The sequence below is a fragment of the Haliotis cracherodii genome, unplaced genomic scaffold (assembly GCF_022045235.1).
Source record: "Haliotis cracherodii isolate W230 unplaced genomic scaffold, xgHalCrac1.p SCAF_7, whole genome shotgun sequence".
NCBI classification, from domain to species: domain Eukaryota; kingdom Metazoa; phylum Mollusca; class Gastropoda; order Lepetellida; family Haliotidae; genus Haliotis; species Haliotis cracherodii.
The window spans coordinates 10,096,916-10,116,403 of record NW_027266330.1 but is presented as its reverse complement, the minus strand read 5'-3'; the positions used below and the strand labels follow the sequence as shown (position 1 = coordinate 10,116,403).

At 40.1% G+C, this 19,488-nt stretch overlaps 1 protein-coding gene across 1 annotated transcript; it reads left to right on the top strand.

Annotated features, from left to right (window-relative positions):
* Positions 1–217: 217 nt before the first annotated feature.
* Positions 218–19,253, top strand: LOC139447671 (uncharacterized). The gene is made up of 13 exons (XM_071229099.1): positions 218–256; positions 3,670–3,831; positions 4,412–4,520; positions 5,257–5,347; positions 6,840–7,121; positions 11,107–11,304; positions 11,708–11,905; positions 12,658–12,759; positions 13,557–13,664; positions 14,869–14,989; positions 15,786–15,895; positions 17,521–17,619; positions 18,270–19,253. Exons 2-13 carry the CDS (start codon positions 3,714–3,716, stop codon positions 18,477–18,479), a joined length of 1,746 nt encoding a protein of 581 aa, XP_071085200.1. The 5' UTR covers positions 218–256; positions 3,670–3,713; the 3' UTR covers positions 18,480–19,253.
* The last annotated feature ends 235 nt before the right edge of the window (positions 19,254–19,488 follow it).

The window sequence follows — 19,488 nt, the reverse complement described above, 5'->3', positions numbered from 1 at the left end:
AAAGGAATATTTCCGGAATTAATGCAGCAAAAAATAGAATATGATCACCATTTATGTATACAATATAAATTCATATTGTGAATACTGAGAATTGCCCCAGTTTCCAAATTCAATGTTTTTCTTCGACTACATATGTCAACGTGCTGGGGAAACTAAAAGTCGTAATATTATTTCGCGGTCAATTCACTAACAGTTTGTAGCAAGTTACCTCCCCTGGAAAATTGAACCCAAGAGACACTTGGTTCCAAAATAAAAGGTAAGGATTTCACTGAAACGGTGCCAATGATCATTGTTATGACATGACACACAGCCAATGGCATATAGAGGTTCAGACAGATAACGAACAGTGACTGACATCTTTTGTATGTTGTTCCGTGTGCTGGATAGTTTCAAATCTGACATTTGGGCGCCGTCACATGATCATGATGCCGATAACATAATATGATGATAATAAACACTTTACCTACAGTGAGGATGGTTGGAAATATAACTATAATATTTTGTCTCCTAAGGAAAAACCCAATAACTGAATAAAGTGGTTTGTAAGATACGGCTATCTGGATTGTTTCGGTAATGTGAGAAATAATTTGTTTTGATTTCACTCCCAAATCTAGCCTAAGTAACCGAGTCTTTATGCTGAAGCATTCATTATAAACGATTTTGATAAAAACTTGTCGCTACTGTAAACAACAGAGGTACGGTTACCATAGCAGCTATAGAGGTGAATTCGTAACAAAACTAATTCGTATCCATGACTAATTCTTAGACACTCACAACTTGTAGGAAATAATCATGGTTAATTCGTAGACAAAACAAATAATATTTGGGAAATTTGATTTATTACTGATTGAATTATGTGGCAGAAGTATCTTCAAATCTTAGATTTTAAATATTTAATACATAGTGATCTGATGTGATGGTCAAACGATATGTTTCTAATGTTTTACTTGCATTTCACGGTATTACAACAAAATGGTAATCCCAAACTCCACTTAGCTTTTACCGAATGATCCTCTTGTCCTTCTCAGGTTGGATATATTTACTGGATTATTAAGTTATAATTGTGTTTACAAAGGATCCGGCAAAAGAAATACTAATACTTACTTGAAGTGGGATGCGTAGGTGAATCGTGATTTTTTGCTTCTCATACGAGTATCAATCACAATTGGACACTGAGTAATAAGTTTCAATTATTACCTTAAACATGTTAAAATGTATTCTTTAATATATGTTACACCAAAAACTTATTACAAGTGAAAAGGAGTTGTGAAAACATACATATTTTCATCCTTTACGCAATGCTTGACACTGCCAACAGCCAATCGTCAGTTTGCAAGGTATTTGGCCATACTGTCTGTGAAAAAGATGGCTTATGCGCAACAGATAAGAGCACATGCAGGTATGGTAATACGATATCGTAAGCAAGATATCGTGTTACCTATCGGATGGCACAGTAAGTGTATCATCCCAGCCCTAATACATGGTACTTACTTATTTGTACTTACCAAATATTTATTTAACATAAACACGAATGAAGTTTGCAACTAATGAAAATGTGTCTTTCATTTAAGAAGTGACGAAACTAATCTTGTACAAAAAAACTGTTGTTGAGATAAATCAAAAACACATCAGTTCTCTGATGAGTATGTATATCATTATTCAATTAATAAGGATGATTTGAAGAAGATGTAATAGCAATGTTGATTTGAATAAAATTGTGAAAGATGAAAGAAATGGGTTTTACAGCAGACTGTATCAGTCTGTGCCTGAAATATTTTTGTCTACTAACCTGAATTTGTATTTCAGCAATTACTTAATGCCTGTGTGTCTGTGTGACACAGATGGTGACTTCTCCATCGTGTTGGTTTAAGTTGGGTACTCATCTAAACTGTAGGGGACCTGTGGATGCATGTAACACAAACAGGGCCAGTCGGGTAGCCCAGTGGTTAAAGTGTTCGCTCATCACGCCGAAGACCGTGGTTCGATTCCCAACATGGGTACAATGTGTGAAGCCCATTTCTGGTGTCCTCCGACGTGATTTTGCTGGAATATTGCTAAAAGCGGCGTAAAACCACACTTACTCACTCACTGTAACACAAACAACAATTTACACAAAAATAAACATTTTCCTTTACATCTTAAGTTCACATTATTCACAGTACAACTGGATGTGTGACATCATCGTGATAATCGTTCAATGGTTTCTGATTGGCAAGAAATTGTCTCTTCTCCATCTCAAGGGCATGGTCTAGGATTTGATACTTTTTCTTGAATGGCATCATACCACCTGATTGTGATCACAGGATTGTCTTGCTCAGCCTTTGTACTGACTTGGATGGCAGGACAACTCTCTGGAAAGCTGCACTTGCCACTGTCGTCATGACAGCACTTGACGTGTCTTTTACAATAAGAAAAAAGATTTAATAAGACTGTTTTCACCAAAGTTGTGTATAGAATATTAGAATATGACAATATATATAGCCATGGCATTGGTATGTGATGCCATTCTTTCTTTTGTTGTGAGTCTTGTAACATCTCTCACAGCTCTGTGTGATCCGTTATCCTCAAGTAACATGTTTTCAAGCCTCACCTCTTCGAGCCCCTAAACATTAAGTAACCATGACCTTAATGACATAATCAAGGTAGACACTTCAAAGTTCACTGAAGACATCAAAATGTTTTCCACTTGTCGCTGAAGTTATGTTACAAATTAAGCTACACGAGATAAGATATTCAATAAGTTATATCTCAATACTTACTTTTCGACTGATGTCAATTTTAATCAAACTTGATCTTTTGCATCACAACAATCGTGTGCACGAATGATGTATCAGTTGCTGATTGTAAACTTCTGTGTATAATGTCATGAGACTTATCATGTTGTGCATCTATTCTTAACTTGACTGTCATGGAGGGGCTCGAAATCAGGTGACGGTGCCAGATTGACTCGTCTCACTTTAATTGACGAGATGTCATTTGACTTTCCAATTTGAACAGAAATAATTTTTCTCAATTGTAAGACTTAATTTTAGTGTATTGAGATTGTTATGAGCCATGTAATCAAAAATACTTCTTACGGGCTCTAATACACAGTACGCGGGTATAGTTTTTTTTATGCCATTAAGATGCTTGTTGAAGGCATGTGTGCATTCATGCATGCATGTAATCTGTAGAGAGAATGTATAATATTACTTTTTCCACAACACTATTCAAATACAGAATCTGACCCGTGAAGATCCGGGGTAGAATAGGTCTTCAGCAACCCATGCTGCAAAAGGAGACTATGCTTGTCGTAAAAGGCGACTAACGAGATCGGATGGTCAGCCTCGCTGTCTTGGTTGATGCATGTCATCGATCCCAATTACGTGGATCGATGCTCATGATATCAATCACTGGATTGTCTGGTCCAGACTTGATTATGTACTGACCGCCATCATATAGCTGGAATATTGCCGAGTGCGACGTTAAACAACAAACCAACCAACCAACCATCAGAATCTTTTTCTGGGTCTTTATGATCTGTTTCAAAGAGTTAATGCACACCACTATTTAGGTAACCGCAAACATTGGTTGTCCTCATGTGGACCCTTTCATGCGAGTCTGCTCATGCCTATTTGTCCATCTTAAATTACCATGTGTTGCCTTTTCATTTAATATTCTTTGTTACAGGATTTAGAGACAGGAGAAGGGGTCAAGATCAAAGCTTTGCAGCCATGGGGACCTTTGACAGGCAGATGTCGGAATCATCCAATCAGAAGTCACTGGCTGTTTATATGCATGGAATCGACAGACTTACCGAACCTCAAGCAGTTCAGGAATATAGCATCCAAGGTATAGCAAGCATTATAGCACAGTTCTTTTTTTTAAAAAGAAAGTATAAATTTGAATATATTTAGGGACTGGTCGTTTATTATAGGGAGGGGGTGTCTGCAACATATATGACAGTCTTAAAACCAATCTCTCTGGGAGAACTAAGGTCTGATTTTAATTAGATTGAGCAAGTAGAAAATGTGAACTTAGAACATTTCCTTTGTTTGTGGAGTCATTATCTATGAGAAGAATCTTTTCAGGGCAACATAATGACATTGAATGAAAATGTGATTGAATGAACACCAGGAAAACATGTAGTTAGAGACATATTTCAATTTTACATAAGAGGCGGTGGGGTAGCCTTGTGGTTAAAGTGGTTGTTAATGATGACGAAGACCTGGGTTTGATTCCCCACATAGTTAAAATTTTTGAAGACCATATCTGGTTACCCCGCCGTGATATTGCTGGAATATTGCTAAAAGAGGCGTAAAACTATACTCACTCACTATTTTACATAAAAGTTCATGCGTAGCTCTGTTGAACACTCTGATGATGTAGATGCTTTGGTTAGCGCCATCCTGACAGTGTGCTTCTCCTGCAGACATCACCCGGCGCCACTGGAAGCAGTGGGATGGCAAGACAGTGTGCAGCAACAGAAGCTGCCGCAAGCCCTTCTCCATCCTGCTGGATAGAGTCCATCACTGCAGAAGGTGCAGCTGATTTTGGAGGGGTCTTTGATAAGCATTTAGAAGTTGGGAGAACATGAATACATGACACTTTTTATGGATGTCAACTTCTTTTATTCTTTTCAACATTTCAGAGCTGCTCCTTGCCTGGTCATGAGGTGAATGAAGGGAAAAAGTAGCTTTTAAATGTCGTTGAAAAAGAATAAAAGAAGTTGTTATCAGTAAAAAGTGTCATGTTTTGATTTTTGGAAGGTAAAAAAAAACAATTGAAATGTTTTTAGGAAATCACGTCCTTTAGGGAGCCCTTCCCTACACCATCGGTAACATTTTCTATCGCTGCAGATATCAGTCTTTAAACATCTTTCATTTTCCTATTATTACCGGATTATAACTGGTTCCCGAAACCTATGCTTGATGGAAGAGGCAGCTCAGTTGATCGAGTGATCTGTGATTTGGTCGATTGTGTGAATACATACCTTGATGGCATGAATCATTGCTCACAATAGTAATACTGGATTGTTGGGTTAAGACTCAATCATTTAATGATAACTGTCATATGGCTGGAATATTGCTGTAAGTCATTAGAAGAATGCATGTCTCAATTCTGTGTCTGAATCTAGAAAGTTGAAGCAGGTAATTTATGCAAGAATTTTGGTAACAATCAACCTTTACTCGCCCAAATAAATTATTACCAAGTGAGTCGCTTCATGTTAGCTTGACTTGTGTCCACATTTTGAAATATGATGTCTTCATCTTGCAGATGTGGAAATATTTTTTGTGCCAACTGTCTGAAGTTCCATCGTAAGTTGAATAAACTGGCCAACCCTGACCCAGATGGCCGATCATATAAGGTAAATATGGAACTGAACTTCTTTGAGTATAAATTATGACACAGTTTCTTATGTGTTGAGTTGGGTTATTAACGCCGCTTTTAACAGTATTCCAGTTATATTGCAGCGTGTCTGCTTAATATGGGAGGAAAGCCCGAAGTGATGGAGGTTTTAGACGTTTACCACTTCTGTGAAACCCATGAGCACGGGTATGGTGCTGACAAACCTAGAAACATAATTGGGGCGAATCAGGATTCGAACCCACAATCATAGGTTTCTGGCGTGCCCAAGGGACGCAACTCTGCACAGCAAATCGCGGCGCCTTAGACGACTGAGACACCTGTGCCGATCACTTGTGGCTTTCCTCCCACATTAAGCTGACACGCCGAGATATAACTGTAATACTGTTAAAAGCGGTGTTAAACCCAACTCACTCACTCACTATCATTGAAAACAAGAAACTGCTAATCCAATAATGACATTGTCTGGTACAGTAACAGCAGATGTGGCTATGCTCAGTTAGCAGCCACTTTATTTACTTTTAAAAGATCATTTCAATTTGTGAAACAACACATGAAAGTGCAGAAGTCTGGATTGGTTTCAGTCGATGAAGAATGAATGTAGTGAAATCCGGGCCTCTAAATATGATCTGATTTTGACATGTATCCAGATTAGTCAGAGGCTACAGATTTGCCATATTCGTTTTTCATACAGATAGTTGAAATATGAGCGAGTGAGTATGGTTTTAAGCCGCTTTTAGCAATATTCCAGCAATACCATGGCTGGGTACACCAGAAATATGCTTCACACATGTGGGGAATCGAACCTGGGGTTTTGGCGTGACGAGTGAACGCTTTAACCTCTAGGCTACCCTACCGCTCATTAAAATATGAGGCATTTATTTCAAATTTGTTTTAAAAAACCTGTTCAAAGTGTCTGTGTACATTAACTGTGGATTTATTTGACTCCAAACACAAACTGTGACAAGAAAGAGGCATCCAATTGGATGGGGTTGTCAGGCTTGGTGATATGGTTGATTGTGTGTCATTGTACCTGGACAGCATTGAATTATGTGATAATGTCAATCACTGCATTGTCCGGTTCAGACCTGATTATTTACTACCGTCATATAGCTGGAAAATGTCACATGCAGCAATATTCCAGTTATATGACAACATGATATGACCAGACAATCCAGTGATTGACATCATGAGCATCAATCTACGCAATTGGGATACAATGACGTTCATTAACCAAGTTAGTGAACCTAACCACCTGATCCTCATAGTCGCCTTTTACCAATTCTAACCTGGAGGGGCAGTAGGGTAGCCTGGTGGTTAAAGCGTTTGCTGGTCACACCGAAGACCCGGGTTCGATTCCTGACATAGGTACAATGTTTGAAGCCCATTTCTGGTGTCCCCTGCTGTGATATTGCTGGAATATTGCTAAAAGCGGCGTAAAACCAAACTCACTCACTCACTCTAACCTGGATGTAATGGTGTATATTTGCCAGGTGTGTCAAACCTGCTATGCTGAGGGCCAGGAGACGGAGGGAAGGATGGTGAGTCTGACGGTGGAGTTCCGATCACTCAGAATGTGTAAGTATAAGAATTCATCGTCAGTGAGAGGTCATATGTCGTCATCACGGAGAGACAAGTTGGACATTGAAAAGGAGTGCAAACGGCTCATCGAAGGGTTCAAGGGGTCAATGGGGTCATCAGAGGTCAAGCGGACATTGCACGAGCTGAGGAACATGGTGTTGATTCCAGAATGGCAGAAGGCAAGCATGTGGATGGTAGGTTTAGTGTGATGCTTAATGGAGGATTTCTCAACATATATTTGTGCCAGACCTTTTTGTTGTACATATACCAATTTAAATTGATCGCCTGGATATTTTGGGGGTTATATGTGTTTGACCTGTAAAGTGCCCCATACCTTATAAACACTCCCAATTAATAATATTTAAGCTGAAACTGTTTGAGAAATGTTCAGGTTTTCAAAGTCCATGTGTTAGGGCGCCAGTGATAAGATTAGAATAATGAGACAGTTAAAGTAGGCAGCTGGTACCTGGTCACTTAGAAATCATTCTTTTGGTAACAAAAATACCTTTTGATGATGAGGAAAATGCAATAAGTGCCCCAAGGATAACCAACTATTTTGCTGTTATGGCGGTAGGAAGGCTGGCTCACCTGCGAGCAAACAAACTATCTATTGACAGTGTCTACTATCTGTGTACTTCGTACACCCTTCAAGGCAGGGACCCCCCTACCAGGTTGAAGGCTCATTCTGTTAGAGCAGTGGCTACGTCACAAGCGTACGCCGCTGCTCTGCCCATTGAGGAGATCTGCTCTGCGGCTATTTGGAGCCAGCCGAGCACGTTCATCAAACATTACCAACTCGACAAACACTCAAGCGAGCATGCTCGGTTTGGTCAGTCAGTTCTCCGAACTGGGCAAAGTTCTAATCTCTAGCCGATTGAGCCTTTGAGGTTTTAGATCGCCCGGACCGGTTATACAACTGCTCAGTAACGGTCCGGATTCTATCTTCAACGGTCGATAAATTATCCGTCCATATTACTCGATAATACTCGTATTGCACAGCACTCCTCAGATCCTCTGAATTCTCTGATGAAATCCTCCTTGGGGCACGGCCACCCACCTCCCCACATTCCGTCAGCATTAGACATATGGAAAGTGATTTGGGTGAGAGTTGCTTCCCTTGGCGTGACGCGCCGTGGAGTGTGAGGCACCGTAAGGGTGGTCGTATATCATACAGAACGAAGTTTTTGTGTGGTAACATTTTTATTAAGGAAAATGGTTACAACTATGTCATGTAGATTTTCTTGAGCCAGGAAAATGCAATAAGGATTTCATCAGAGAATTCATAACCTCTACAGGTTTGTTAAAATTTTCCTCCACCTGCCCACCTGTCTTACATATTCAGTGTTGTCATAACATCTCATAGATTTTCAAGTAATTGTTTGCATTATTTCAACTGAATCAAGTCATGATTTGTCTCTTGGTTTATGTGATTGTTCCATATTTATGTCTGAATGCAGCGAGGTAACATTGAAGATGGGCCGATATTTATGTCTGAATGCAGGCAGGTAACATTGAAGATGGGCCGATATTTATGTCTGAATGCAGGGAGGTAACATTGAAGATGAGCAGATATTTATGTCTGAATGCAGGGAGGTAACATTGAAGATGGGCCGATATTTATGTCTGAATGCAGGGAGGTAACATTGAAGATGGGCCGATATTTATGTCTGAATGCAGGGAGGTAACATTGAAGATGGGCCGATATTTATGTCTGAATGCAGGGAGGTAACATTGAAGATGGGCCGATATTTATGTCTGAATGCAGGGAGGTAACATTGAAGATGGGCCGATATTTATGTCTGAATGCAGGGAGGTAACATTGAAGATGGGCCGATATTTATGTCTGAATGCAGGGAGGTAACATTGAAGATGGGCCGATATTTATGTCTGAATGCAGGGAGGTAACATTGAAGATGAGCCGATATTTATGTCTGAATGCAGGGAGGTAACATTGAAGATGAGCCGATATTTATGTCTGAATGCAGGGAGGTAACATTGAAGATGAGCAGATATTTATGTCTGAATGCAGGGAGGTAACATTGAAGATGGGCCGATATTTATGTCTGAATGCAGGGAGGTAACATTGAAGATGGGCCGATATTTATGTCTGAATGCAGGGAGGTAACATTGAAGATGAGCCGATATTTATGTCTGAATGCAGGGAGGTAACATTGAAGATGGGCCGATATTTATGTCTGAATGCAGGCAGGTAACATTGAAGATGGGCCGATATTTATGTCTGAATGCAGGGAGGTAACATTGAAGATGGGCCGATATTTATGTCTGAATGCAGGCAGGTAACATTGAAGATGGGCCGATATTTATGTCTGAATGCAGGGAGGTAACATTGAAGATGGGCCGATATTTATGTCTGAATGCAGGGAGGTAACATTGAAGATGAGCCGATATTTATGTCTGAATGCAGGGAGGTAACATTGAAGATGAGCAGATATTTATGTCTGAATGCAGGGAGGTAACATTGAAGATGGGCAGATATTTATGTCTGAATGCAGGGAGGTAACATTGAAGATGAGCCGATATTTATGTCTGAATGCAGGGAGGTAACATTGAAGATGGGCCGATATTTATGTCTGAATGCAGGGAGGTAACATTGAAGATGAGCCGATATTTATGTCTGAATGCAGGGAGGTAACATTGAAGATGGGCCGATATTTATGTCTGAATGCAGGCAGGTAACATTGAAGATGAGCAGATATTTATGTCTGAATGCAGGGAGGTAACATTGAAGATGGGCCGATATTTATGTCTGAATGCAGGGAGGTAACAGATATTTATGTCTGAATGCAGGGAGGTAACAGATATTTATGTCTGAATGCAGGGAGGTAACAGATATTTATGTCTGAATGCAGGGAGGTAACATTGAAGATGAGCAGATATTTATGTCTGAATGCAGGGAGGTAACATTGAAGATGGGCAGATATTTATGGGTTACCTGCCCGACTGTCTTGTTAGGGTTTATAAAAGTTTCAAACACTTCCAGAGATTCAGAAGTTGAAAGAGTATTTCCAATTTAAATGAAATGGAAAGGGGCATACTGACAATTGCAACTGCTAGTTGTCATGGTGACTTGAGAATCACCTGTTGCAAACATGGTGAAAAATATTTTCATTGGCACTCTTAAATTTGTGAGGGTGCTCGTTATGATGTCTTTGATGTGTCTGTAGGCATTATGAACTTTGAACATGATCATTATTTGTCCTCCAAATCTGACTTCCACAGGAGATACCGCTTGGGTGAGATTAAGTGATGTTTCCTTGACGTGTCGCTACAATCAGATTGCCCCACAATGCTTTGAAGACCATTGTGATGTCACAATCAAATGACACATCTTTGATCGCTCTGCTACTGAAGCTGAGCTGTACCATTTTAAATATCTTGCAATCTCGAACTAATTTGAAGAAACAAAATGTAAATTCATCTTGGATATGATAAGTCAGTCATAAACCTTTTCACAATTCAATTTTTGGGCATTCCCAAAGACTTTCACCAAAATATAAATGTCACTACATTTGGGGTTAGGTTGCAGATTGCAAGATTCATGTTGTGTCACACTTGGGAAGGAAACCCTTTCTTGGGAGAACAAGTCAGAGTGGCAAATGTATGCCCTGAAGCTTGATAAAGAGTATTATCATAATTCCATGTCGGAATGATTACATCTGATTGGTTCACGTGATCTTGATAAAATACCATGTATCCTGCCTTGGAGGGAAATAAATTTCTCAACGGGAAATAAATCTCTTGTATACCCTGACACAAGCAAGTCAGGCTGCATGTGGATTTCTTAGAGACAGAATAAATCCCTATACCCCCCTTTTCTGTAAAAAGACGCATGCTTTTTCCGAGTCGATGGAAGTCAACGAACATAGGGCAAGCTAACCTCAGCTCAATCAAACAGCTGTTTTCTATCAATTTTGAATTTGCTTTAATTCTTTTACAATGTCATATTAAAACGTGTCGGTAAGATAAATTTGTTGTAGGATCATTGGGGTAACATGAGTTTTTATGTGTCCCTCGTTTGGTTTTATATAACACCATGCATAAAACCCCATGTACACAACATGATCCTGCTACAACTGAGAATTGTAACGCTTTGATATCTTGAAAGAACAAGTGTCAAATATATGCCTTGACGCTTGATGTCTTGTATTTTGTCCCCAGCAAGAGAACATGAGTGACTGCTGTCACATGTGTCGCAGCACGTTTGGGTTCCTGCGTAAGAAGCTCTTCTGTCGTTTGTGCGGGCTGGCGCTGTGTAAGGGCTGCTCGGCCAAGGACCTGTTGGTGTACTACCCGGATGTGGAGCCGGGTGAGGCGAGGGCCACCGACCCCAGACTCGCCATCATCAAGATCATCGGGGTAAGACCAGCCGTAGAACCAGGGGGGGATGGGTTGAGGGTTCTCACAGGCCGATATTGAGAAATAGCTTCCATATCTAATACTATTTGTATTTGTATACTTACCAATAGACCCAGCAGGATGAGATGTATACTCACCAATAGACCCAGCAGGATGTGATGTATACTCACCAATAGACCCAGCAGGATGTGATGTATGTGATGTTAAACAACAAATTAACAAACAAACAAAATTCACCTTTAGACCCAGCAGCTTGAATTCTGTTTTGTTGACTTGGATGATAACATGTAAAGTTTTTTTAACATGACCCCGTGACAAACCAGGTGAAATATAAGTTGGCAGTTATTTTGACCCTGATTATTGTAATGTTTTCCTGTGAACTAATGCCCACTACATCCCCCAGTGTCCAGAGGTGGAGCCTGAATTGAGCCTGTACCTGCGAGCCTGTCCGTCGTGTCGGGAGCAGATCATTGAGCGGCAGATCTCCCAGATGGAGCTTGCTACAGTAGATGACCCGAGTTCAGAACTAATGCCCCAGCTAAACAACATCAACGTCAGCTTCCAGAAGACTGAGATCAAGGTCAAAAAGCATCTCCCAGAGGTCAGTGTTTGTCAGGCTAAGATAATATTTACTGTAGTATTTACTATACTATATCTTTAAGAACCTCCAAATATGTGTTGTAGTACCAGAAGATAGTGGACTCCCTGGAAGATAACAGTTGGTGTAGTTATAAGTATGTTATCATTGTGTTGTAGTACCAGGAGATAGTGGACTCCCTGGAAGATAACAGTTAGGGGTGTAGTTATATGTATGTTATCATTGTGTTGTAGTACCAGGAGATAGTGGACTCCCTGGAAGATAACAGTTAGGGGTGTAGTTATATGTATGTTATCATTGTGTTGTAGTACCAGGAGATAGTGGACTCCCTGGAAGATAACAGTTAGGGGTGTAGTTATATGTATGTTATCATTGTGTTGTAGTACCAGGAGATAGTGGACTCCCTGGAAGATAACAGTTAGGGGTGTAGTTATATGCATGTTATCATTGTGTTGTAGTACCAGAAGATAGTGGACTCCCTGGAAGATAACAGTTGGTGTAGTTATATGTATGTTATCATTGTGTTGTAGTACCAGGAGATAGTGGACTCCCTGGAAGATAACAGTTAGGGGTGTAGTTATATGTATGTTATCATTGTGTTGTAGTACCAGGAGATAGTGGACTCCCTGGAAGATAACAGTTAGGGGTGTAGTTATATGTATGTTATCATTGTGTTGTAGTACCAGGAGATAGTGGACTCCCTGGAAGATAACAGTTAGGGGTGTAGTTATATGTATGTTATTATTGTGTTGTAGTACCAGGAGATAGTGGACTCCCTGGAAGATAACAGTCGGGGGTCGTCAGGGTCCGGATCTGGGCTTCCGAAGAGCAACATGAAGACACTGGCCAAGGCACAGGTTGGAGTGAATGCGTTTTGAAACTATGATAATAATTATAATGATACTATAAATAATATTCATACATTTGGAAACGTGCATCCCACTTTTTCCAGTGTCATTCTTGGATTATTGAGAAGTATACAATCAAAGCTGATTTTTTGTGCTTGAAATAATTATGCCAAAATTGTTAGAAAGATGACAAACCAAAGAATTACCTCCCCTTCCATTTCTAAAGCATATATTTACACTTAAATCTTATTTACATAATTTTGTCTTCTCTCAGTTAAATGTTGTGTTGTTTCATCTGTAAATCAATGCATACCAAACTATGCTAAGAATGTGAAGGTAAAAGTATGAATGTAAAATGTCGTCAGTGTTGACTTGAGGTTTAGTTTCCTGTACTTTACCTCTTTGAATATTGGTGTGGTAAAGTGAAATGGGGTTTAAGATTGCTTTCAAGATAATTGCACTTATTTTGCGAAATGGATGCATGTGTGTGGCTAATGGTAGTCAAGACCTTGCTGACTTCCTGTCCAAGCATGTCCTCCTTGTCCAACAGTCTAAACTTCCTGTTCCTGTTCCTGTTCCAGGGGGACCTTGCTGACTTCCTGTCCAAGCATGTCCTCCTTGTCCAACAGTCTAAACTTCCTGTTCCTGTTCCAGGGGGACCTTGCTGACTTCCTGTCCAAGCATGTCCTCCTTGTCCAACAGTCTAAACTTCCTGTTCCTGTTCCAGGGGGACCTTGCTGACTTCCTGTCCAAGCATGTCCTCCTTGCCCAACATTCTAAACTTCCTGTTCCTGTTCATGTTCCAGGGGGACCTTGCTGACTTCTTGGCCAAGCATGTCCTCATTGTCCAACAACTCAAGAGGCTCAAGCCACAGACAGAAACGCAAAACAAACTCCTTAAAAACTACATCAAGGTGAGACATAAGTTGTCTTCATGGAAAGACTGAGTTTTACTGCAAGACTCAGATCTTTGTAGAACTCAGATTCCTGGTAGAAGTAAGGTCCTGGTAGAACTCGGATTCCTGGTAGAAGTAAGGTCCTGGTAGAACTCGGATCCCTGGTAGAACTAAGGTCCTGGTAGAACTCAGATCCTGATGGAACTCAGGTCCTGATAGATCTCAGATCCTGGTCAAACTTGGATCCTGATAGAACTCAGATCCTGGTAGAACTCAGATCCTGATGGAACTCAGGTCCTGATAGATCTCAGATCCTGGTCACAATTGGATCCTGGAAGAACTCAGATCCTGGTAGAACTCAGATACTGATATAATTCAGATCCTGGTAGAACACAGATCCTGGTCGAACTAAGATCCTGGTAGAACTCAGATCCTGGTCAAACGTGGATCCTGGTAGAACTCAGGTCCTGGTAGAACTCAGATCCTGAGGACTCAGGTCCTGGAAGAACTCAGATCCTGGTAGAACTCATATACATGATAAAACTCTGATCCATGGTGGATGTTAAAAGGGTAACAAGATAGAAACACAACAACAAAATGATACAAGAGGTAACATTTCTTGATAATATTGCATCAGTGTGCCATGACTAGATAATCGGCAGTTGCAATATTTGATACTAATAATATCCTATTCAGATTTGAATTCCCATTTTTTTTCTATAAATATACTGTGCGTAAAGTGGGATCGTATGTTATTTTTACACTTTTGTGGGGATTACTTTTGTGAAAGAACAGTCATCAGTGTCTTCATTTGACACATATCATCACGAGGTACAAATTACTTCTGAGTGTGCCCAACGTATCATTACAAGTATGCTCTGTATCACTTCCTACGTGGGTATACTACAGCTGCATCTTTGGCATCTCCGTGTTCGTCACTCTCTCCTCGCTGGGACCCGGGTTACAACTGGCCCTCAGCAACCCCTGCCAGTTGTAAGAGGTGACTTCATGAACCTGGATGTCGGGCTCGACGACTTGGCTGATGCATCGGATGTCATGGGTCATTGCTCATAATATTAGTCACTGGATTGTCTGGTCCAGACTCATTTTCTTACAGGCTGGAACATTGCATAATATTTCTGCTCCAAACATACATATATACAAAAATCATTAATATCAGATATTTTTCTCCAATGATTTCTCCACTCTTCGTCACTTCCAGAGCAAATGTGAGTTCTACCTAGAGAACATGTCCACATTCCGATCAGCCCGGAACCGACTCAGCGACTCGACGCCACCTGAAGTACTGGAGTTTATACAGAAAGTCATGGACAAAAACGCAAGTCATGCTAGTTGTGATTTTATCATAATAAAATGGTTATGGGCAAGATGAGAGTGTAGATTCTTCATTATTACATGATAAAACATTATTACATCATAAAACTTGAATCATTGCTCATAATATCAGTCACTGGATTGTCTGGTACAGACTTGAATATTTATGGTCATATATGCCATCATATAGCTAGAATACTGCTGAGTGGCGTTCAGCAACAAACACACATCAGAACAGAAATACTTGATAGCTGAATCCTTCAATGATCCTAAAATGAACACTTACTCAATTACACAACAAATTGGAGATGGGCCAAACCTTTTTCCTCAGAGGGTGCACGGGTGGCCCAGTTGTCTAAGGCGCCGCAATTCTCTGTGCAGAGTTGGGTCCCTGGACGCTCGTGGGTTTCACTAAAGTGGTAAACGTCTAAAACCTGCATCACTTTGGGCTTTCCTCCAAAATTAGGCTGAAATGCCTTAATATAACTGGAATACTGTTAAAAGCATCGTTAAACTCAACTCACTCACTATTTCTTCAGAAAATCACGTTTTGGTTGCCAATGTTTAAATATTGAATTGGTTCATGAAAATATAATGAAACAACTTATTGTGGTGATTGATGAAATAAGTCATCATTGAAACTGTACCTTCGTAGAGTTCAAGGTGTTTTGGAATTTTCATCAGCCATTACTGCCATTGCTCACCTTCTTCATGACTGGTTAATTAATTATGTAATGAGGTCATCATGACACAGTATCGAGTCAGTGTGAATATGTGCATGTGACTTGTGTTTTCAACAGGCAGTTATCAGTGCACACCTCTACCTCCGTCAGCTGGTATTTGAAACAATTGCATTGTGTGCCAAATTTCACCTGGATGAAGAAATACCTCGGCATCTGACCCCATTAGAGGAGGTGAGTCCAATCTTGTGGAGATGCAAATAGTTTTCTTGTAGTAACTGTAGCTAAATTAAAAGTTTAAAAATTCAATGTGTAGCCATGTCCTTGACCAAGAAGACATAATTTTTGGATAGCCACATTTTTATTTTACTGTAATGGTGACGTTTCGGTACAGATCCTTATACCACTGTGAAGCAGCATATAAGAGCCTTTACCGGTATATCCTTATATCGTTGTCAAGTAACATATAAGGACCTGTACCGAAATGTCACCACTGCATAAAAATAAAGAAGTTGTTATCCATAAGTTGTGTGTACTTTGTCATCCGTCAGCTTCTAAGAAATGCCTGTCAAACAATGAATATCCTTGACCTACATACTGCTGACCTTGACCTCTGTGTAAACATGCCTGTTACCTTGACTTGCGTGTGCTGGCTACTTTATTTGTTACGTTATGTACCTCTACTAAGAATTTTTGAATTTCATTGGTTAATCCATATCACATGATGAAACTATTAATTTCACTGCTGACCTAACAATAGAAAATTGACGAAAATAGCTATTGGTCAAATCACGTGACTGACACTGACCTCGAATATTGAGGTGACACATGATCACTACTGACCTGTTCTGGTGGCTAGAGCATCTGGCTGAAGAGCGTAAGATTGGTGGTTATATCTCCGGCTGTGTCATTCTGAAAGGTGTTAAATGATGGTTCTTGTTGTTACCCTGCCTGGTGCACGGTATTCCGAGAATAAAACAAGTACTTTTTGGCATGGATTCAGTATGATGTATCTGAGATGAGTATCCATTTTAGAGGCACACACATCACTGTACAAGTGCAATGATTGTGATCAGGACTCCAAACCCCGTTTTACCTCACCTCAGTATTGACCTGTCTATGATCCGTACCTTGTGATGAAACAATACCATTCAATGTAGACCCCAAATCATGTGACTGACACTGACCTCAAATATTGACTGATCACATGATCAGTATTGCCCTGTCATGTGAATTTTGACTCGTCTGCAAGAAAACAAGATGGCGTCTGGTACGAACATTTCATGGTTCGCAGTTAATTTGCTGTAATCAAAGACATACATTGATATATAAACATCTTTGTTGTAATGAAACAGATAATGGTTTTAAGGCTTCATAAAGTTTAAAGTGAATTTCGGTATTACAAAACGAATGATAAATCTGTCAAAATGCGAAAACAATGACCTGAAGACCCCTGGCACGGTCGGGTAGCCTAGTGAGTAAGCATGCGCTCATCACGCCAAAGACCCTGGTTCGATTCCTGAAATAGGTACAATGTGTGAAGCCCATTTCTGGTGTCACCCGGCGTGATATTGCTGGAATATTTGTTAAAGCGGCATAAAACCGTATTCACTCACTCATCTGAAGACCCGACCTCTTCGGTGGTCTGACCGGACCTGAGGTCGGCAGCCTTGGTCTTGACAGGCCACATCAGGGGTCGGGTCTTCGGTGATTATTTGTTTATTATTATTTTCCATAATGTTGTCTCATTAACCATGACCTCTGTGTGTTTCATCACCTTCTTGATCTTATGCGCCACCTATGACCACTGTGTGTGAGTTGACCTTGATGGTGACACTCTAGCCTTGACCTTTGCGCAGGCCCTGGAGCTGGATGTCCGGTCGAGTGTCGAGAAAGACGGAGAGGACTGGGAACAGCATAATGAGGTTACACAGCAGCTCATCAAGGAACAAATGCGGGTAAGCTTATTGTTTACAGTGTCTGAAGCGTGAGGGTCAAGGGTCTGTATCTGATAGGAATGGTGTCTCTAGATTCAAATATGACAGAAGCAGTGTTCAATTACCACAGGACACTGCTAAATTACTAACACTTACTACGTTTTATTAGGCCATAAAGGAACTATGTTATGGTTCAAATTACATTTATTTCAAAATAGGGACTTTTTAGTTGGTCTTTTTTGCTTAAAACCCTAAAACTGTGTTTGAAAACTACTGTTTAGCTTGTGCTATTTTTGGTAAAAATTGTTTTTATTTTTTTCTTCACATTTGTATTGCATTTTTGGTAAAAAATTAATGTCTGCTTTGTTTTGTGTTGTGAGTACCATTAGAGGTGAGTGTGTATCATTTTCCCCGGTGAAGATCCAGGTTAGAATTGATCTTCAGCAACCCATGCTTGTTGTAAGGCGACTAATAAGATTGGGTGGTGATGCTCGCTGACTTGGTTGATGCATGTCATCGTATCCTAATGGAATAGATCGATGCTCATGATGTCAATCACTAGTTTATCTGGTCCAGACTTGATTGTTTACAGACTGCCATCATATAGCAGGAATATTGCCAACTGCAGCATTGGATAAAAATATAATAACTATTGTTGTTTTCCTATCCAGGACCACAAGCTTATTCGACCGTCCCGGCGCCAGTTGAAGAAAAACGGAGCCTTGCACGCGGAACACATCATGCGACAGAGAAGCCGTGACGTTCTGGCCAGCATCACCGTACAGCTCCAGCTCAAGTCTGCCAACCGGCGCTTCCCACAAACCAAGAAGTGTCTAGAGGAAGCCATCAACACCTTCCCCAGGGCGGCTACAGACTCCTAGTACCCAACCATCTACATGGTTCAAGACAAGCAAGTTGATAACAATCCATATGCAACACACATGTAATAATGACAACGCGCTTTACAGCATTGGTGACTGCTAGAAGGTATTGCTGGAATAATGGTTAATGAGGACACAATAGTAAGGCATTGATTTGTTTTAAGATGGTTAACAGAATTTTGTTTTGTTTATTATTAATGTAAACGTTTCTGTGGCAGTCAGTTATTTATTTTGGTGGGAAAGGCATGTTTTTGTGTAGGTACAATATCAACATTAAAAAACTTGTCGATACCCACGATATCGCAATATATGATGAGACCCTGTTTGGATCATGTGGAGAATATTATGTTTGCGTGTACTGTTTGTCCAAAGTGTACCAATACAGTGTACGATTTTATGAATTCCGAATTCAGGTTTATGATTATTATACCTTGAAATGGGGCGGTCGGGTAGGCTAGTGGTTAAAGCGTTCGCTCGTCACGCCGAAGACCTAGGTTCGATTTCCGACATGGGTACAATGTGTGAAGCCCATTTCTGGTGTCCCCCGCCATGATATTGCTGGAATATTGCTAAAAACGGCGTAAAACCATACTCACTCGCTTTTCCTTGAAATTGTATGTTAAACTAAGGTCAACTTACGTATATATATTTTGTATTTTGTAGAAATTCTTTGCAGACTTAATTCTAAGGAATAATGTTTTGCAGATCAACACAGAAGAAAAAAGAAATATATTGGGGCTGAGTCAATTTTAGGTGATGGGTGGGACAAAAGTAGAGTATCTGAGAATGAGAATGTGCTTCTTCGTGCCAAAAATGTGATTGTGTGCTATTTGAAAACAAATGTTATTGAAGATTAAGTCATATTTAAGTTTCTCATTGACATATCAATATGATATGGTGTTGATATGATATGTTTTCGTTGTTGTATCACATTAATGACAAATCAGTGTTTTTTAATCCTATTTCATATTTTCACCTTTTTAAATCACCTTCACAAATGTTGGATTTT